This window comes from Cottoperca gobio, chromosome 17 (genome assembly GCF_900634415.1).
Source record: "Cottoperca gobio chromosome 17, fCotGob3.1, whole genome shotgun sequence".
In the NCBI taxonomy this organism is placed as follows: Eukaryota; Metazoa; Chordata; class Actinopteri; order Perciformes; family Bovichtidae; genus Cottoperca; species Cottoperca gobio.
The window spans coordinates 7,128,838-7,133,970 of NC_041371.1; the positions used below are offsets into that span (position 1 = coordinate 7,128,838).

At 37.8% G+C, this 5,133-nt stretch overlaps 1 protein-coding gene across 1 annotated transcript; it reads right to left on the reverse strand.

Annotated features, from left to right (window-relative positions):
• On the reverse strand, positions 1-3,149 carry LOC115022383 (12 kDa FK506-binding protein-like). The gene is made up of 4 exons (XM_029453364.1): positions 3,016-3,149; positions 2,882-2,929; positions 1,996-2,108; positions 1-991 (listed from the first exon to the last, which is right to left on the reverse strand). Exons 1-4 carry the CDS (start codon positions 3,050-3,052, stop codon positions 863-865), a joined length of 327 nt encoding a protein of 108 aa, XP_029309224.1. The 5' UTR covers positions 3,053-3,149; the 3' UTR covers positions 1-862.
• Between the last annotated feature and the right edge of the window lie 1,984 nt (positions 3,150-5,133).

Sequence of the window (5,133 nt, forward strand, 5' to 3'; positions counted from 1 at the left end):
TATTGTATTCTTTGTTTTTAATGCAAGAATGCAATACCCACAGAAAATACAATTTCTAATGGATGACACAAAGTAAAACATTACCAAAAAATATGTTAAGCATGAAATAACACAAAGACACTTAAGGCCTTTAACCCGTTATGACAAAAAGACCCAAGAGTATAGTAAGGGTCAGGATTTAAAATGTTATATGATAAAAGGCAACACAAGGAGGGATGAAAAATGAAATCATAAGCGGTTATTGTTTGTATGCGTTTCTTTACAGTGTGTCAAAGTTTCAAGCTTTCAACTCAATGAATCTGTTGAAGGGATACATTAATGCACAAAAAATAAACAAATAAGCTCTTCATTAAAAAGGTGTTTCAAGTGCATTTTTGACATTAATAATCATTTCCACACTTTGAGACACGTATGAACAATTAAGATATTTTTGTGCAGCTTTAGGGCCACTGGTTCAGAATCAGTGGTCATTCTGTCGGATTGTTTTATGCCACATAAAAAAAAGGCAAAGTAGTTATTCAAATAAATGTTCATTTGCCTTTTGCCGTTATTACATTATGTATCTGATGTGCTTAGTCAGATTTTTCAGACTAATGTAATAATGGAGTCCACATAAAGCCAGGAAGAGATAAGCCTATTTCCCAAAATGTCGTACTATTTATTTAACTTTTTTCTTGGTGTCATCTTGCCACCAACAATACTGCCGGAGTTAGTCTAATTTGTCTCAATCATACCAAAATATCAAGATTATTTATACAATGACTTAATCATGTTTATAAACGCTATTGACAGCCCCTTTAATTAACAGCTATTTGTGTCAGAGATGTTGGTGGAATAAGTAACTGAAGAACAAACTTCAACTTCAACTAACATTCAGCAGCTCCACTTCAAAGATGAGAGTGGAATTTCCTGGTATGACGGGTGGGAATCCTGCATCGCCGTATGCGTAGTCCGGCGAGCAGGTCAACTTTGCCACCTGGCCGATGCTCATCTGTGGATGAGGTGAAGAGCAAGTTACAGAAAAGTTAATAATATGGCTTGATATTGAATGGGTGAGCTGTTTTGTTATCTCAGTGAAAAGGGTACTCAAAGCTCCAAAAACACTGGAGCCTACATTTCCCACAGTGCAGAACAATAATTTGTTAAACCATCCTTGCCTGGTTGTAGTTGCATCTTTCAAAATCCTACCCCCATTTAGTAAGTAACGTTTTGGATTGTTGAATGCTCCTAGAGAACCCCAGAAGACATTATACAACCGTTTGCCGTGCAATGTATCAACTACTAGGTTAATAACATGGTTATTCAGGTTATACAGATGATATTTGGCTTTATAAGCTGTAATGAGTCACAACAGTTACACTATGAGCACCTACCGCAGATTACAGGACTGCCTCGAAGTGATGCTAACTCTGGCTTTCTCCTAGTAAATGTAATTGTCCGAAAGAATACTCTGCACACGCACCTGCGTTCTCAGTTTGGGTTTCTTAATCAGATATTATATCTGGTTACGTGAAGCCATGGGAGCTGACGGATCAGTGGACAAATACTTTGTTCCGTTGTCTCTACCTGCTGGCCAGCTAACACTAGCTAATCAGCTGTCTGCAGATATCAGGCTGATGTCAAGAAAGCAGAAACAGCAGGAGCAGATGGATCAATGAGCTGACCTTTCTGATTTTATCCAAGCTGAAACTGATTTATAGAAGAAGATGTCAATGCTCAGCTTAGTTGAAGCCTTTGGAAACAACAGTACACAGCTGTATTGGATAACTTATTTCTTAGTGTACATAACCATGACATGCCTTGCAGGTGGTGCAGGAATGTTATTATTTTAGCTCAGCAGCCTTGCCCATAAAAGACCTAGAAAAATCTGAACTGCCTGAGCTTGTTTTATTTGTTTTGCCATAATGCCCAGCCCCATTTCACAGGTCATGTAATCCCCAAGATGAGTAAACAGAATGTGGATGTGTAAAATCGGTGGAGTGCACCTCTCCTTACCTGGGCTACACCATCATCCCAGGCACGAATGACTTGACCCAGTCCAATTTTGAATTGGAAGGGTTGTCCTCGGTCCTTGGAGGAATCAAACTTGCTTCCATTGGTCAGCGTGCCTGTTCAACAACGGGGGGAAACTTGTCAACACAACATCATTTCTCCACAAATGTTAAGACTCAGGTGTTTCTGAAGCACTGTAAACAGTGTGTTAAACTCATTCATGATTCCTTATATAACATGGCTGAGCCAAAATAAACAATCACGACAATCACTTCAGCTTCAATAAATTCTTAAAAGAAAATTTGCAAAATAAGAACAGTAATAGGAAGTCAATCGGCTCAATTTGCCTATTTTAATAAACAATATATAGCTAAACAAATACACTAATGTCACATTAGCTAGTGTACAAAATGAGGCAGCATTTCAACAGGTACAGAGAAAATTGCGTTCAACATGAAGCTGCAGACAGAATACGGTTAGCTTAACTTAGCCCAGAGACAGGAAATAGGGATGTAACTGTAGCCTGGCGAAATATTGTTTTTTTTTGCGCTTTTGTTTTTGTACGGATTGAACAAACGAGGTCTTAAATGGCGAGAATCGGGGCTGCCTGTAAGCAGGCTTTCTTAACCTCGGACGGAGCCAGGCTAGCGGTTGGCCCGTTTCCAGTGCTTGTGCTAAATTAAGCTAACCGTAGCCTAGCTAGTCTTAACGTAAGATACCGACACTCCTCGTGCTCTCGACAAGAAAGCGAATACGTGAACCGTTTAAGATTACATTTAAAATCGACATAATGTTAATATTTGAGCGGGCAATATTAGCTATTATAAATGATTATGGACTAACTAAATAACCTTTGACCAGTCAGCATTGAATAACCGTTATATCTTACCAACGTAGTGCACGGTAACCTTCTGTCCTCTCTTCGGATAACTCACTCCTGAAAGGAAGAAGAAGAAAAAAAGGTAGAATTCAAATTAAATATATTAAAATTATTGAGTAACTAAAAATATAGAAAATCCTTACCGTCTCCTGTTCTTATGGTCTCTACTACTACACCCATTGTTCTTCTTTCCGAGTCGTCTTCCCTCGCTCACACATCCTGCTGCACGAGCGCTATGTTTAGTCACACGCAACGTGATTGGTTCGTTCAGTGATGCTGTTGGACTGGACCATGTCTCACATGGTTGAGTGGGTGTGTGTTTTTGAATGCTCGTGTGCTTGTCTGCCATACTGTATGTATAAATGTGTCTGTGTGTGGGTGCTTGTCTAAAAGAGAACAAATGTGAGTGAGGTTTGTGAGTCTTTGCATCAAAACAGAAATGTAAGGAGTCTAAAAGGAGCAGCTGGGGCGTTGTAAGGAGGAGAATAGCCAAACTAGGGCGCCAACGTGATGTGGGGAGGCCTTTCACTAAAATATAGAATTAACGTTTGTTTTGTATCGACAATTTTGAAAGTGTACGTTATAAGCATGGCACATAAACTATTATGGTTGGCAATAAAAAAGAAATGCTCGAAAGACTATTTATTGTACCTCAAACAACAGTAGACGTTTCAATTCCACATATAAAGTGCATGGTTTAGTCCACTCCCACTGTGTAGGTGTGGGGGAGTGTCATTTAAAGGGGATTTACACCCATGTTCAAAAATCATCACATTTTATTCCTATGGTCTAAAACAAATAGTTATATTCCGAAAAGGAGTTCATTCCAATTAAAAGTAATGTGTGTCCCAAATATAGTGACTTATTTTGTAAAAAAAAAATATGACAGGCCCAAAACACGTGGTAATGATTGGCTTCCAGGCCTCCAGCAGCTGTGAGCCTGGGTGGTGAGACTTCTGAGCAGGTGTGAAGAAATATCTGCTAAGACTCTTCGAGCCAGTCGCTCTCCATGAGGTTGAGCTTGATATCCTCCATTGAGAGATCTAAGATAGTCATTGCCAACAAGTGCTTCTCTGTAATTGCTGTGCACATGAAAATAAGGAACTTGGACTTGATTCTGATTTATTTTTCATATAGAATTGAAATAATCAGCATTTAAATTACTGTTATATGTGAAATCATAAATCACGTTTATATAAAAAAACAAAAACAACAACAACATAACAACAAAAGGTACGATTTGTATCAGCAACATTCCTTATTTTCTAAGATGTTTGGAGATGTAACATGAATGATTTTGTATGACACTTAATCTAAAATAGTGAGTGTATCTTTCTATTAATAGGGGAATTAAACGAAACAAGCATTGCCAACAGGTGTGTCAGCAGGGTCTAGATCAGGGGTGTCAAACATGCGGTCCGGGGGCCAAAACCGGCTCGCCAGAGGGTCCAACTCGGCCCGCTGGATGACTTTGCAAAGTGTAAAAATTATTTGTTTTGATCATAAAGTAAAATATTGTTCCAGATACCTGTGACAAAAAATGTGCCTTTGTAGATACACTGCGATCTGTAAGTTGTAATGCACGTGTGTAAATGATACACTGAGGCTTAATATTGTTGAAATTGCATTTCATTTCAGAGGGAAATATTGCACTTTTTAGTAACTAGTTACTTTACAAATGAAAACTTTACATACAAAACATATGAAGAGCTTTTTTTTTTTAATGCTTTGTTATATATTAAACTATCCAGAACTGTATACAATTAGAGCTGAAAAGTTAGTTTACATTAATTCAGAATCTATTTTGATGATCGCTTTTTTATTTTTCATGCAAAAAGGAGAAAATGTCGATTGTTCCAGCTTGTCATAAATAAGGAGTAGTTTACGTCACAGACACTTGTAACATTTATTTGATTCACATAACATGTTTTACTTAAGATAATGTTAAGAAGTTTTATACATACTGGCCCTGGAAATTAGAAATGAATAAGAATCATAAAATACTGGAAATATAATCGAGTATATGCAACTTTATCCGCACATCTTTACATGTTTGTATTTCTGTGATAATGTATTGTGCAGAGTCACTATTGGTCATTTACTGTGAACACATTTGAAGATTGTGAACATTTGATTGAAGCCATTTAAACTAAAAGGGCACTCGGAGTGTGCAGACCTCTGCCAAAGCCTGTTTCAGTTGGAAGTGGAAAATAAAGTGTGTATCCGCCCCCTGATTTGCAAAATGTAGCCTTTACACCAAG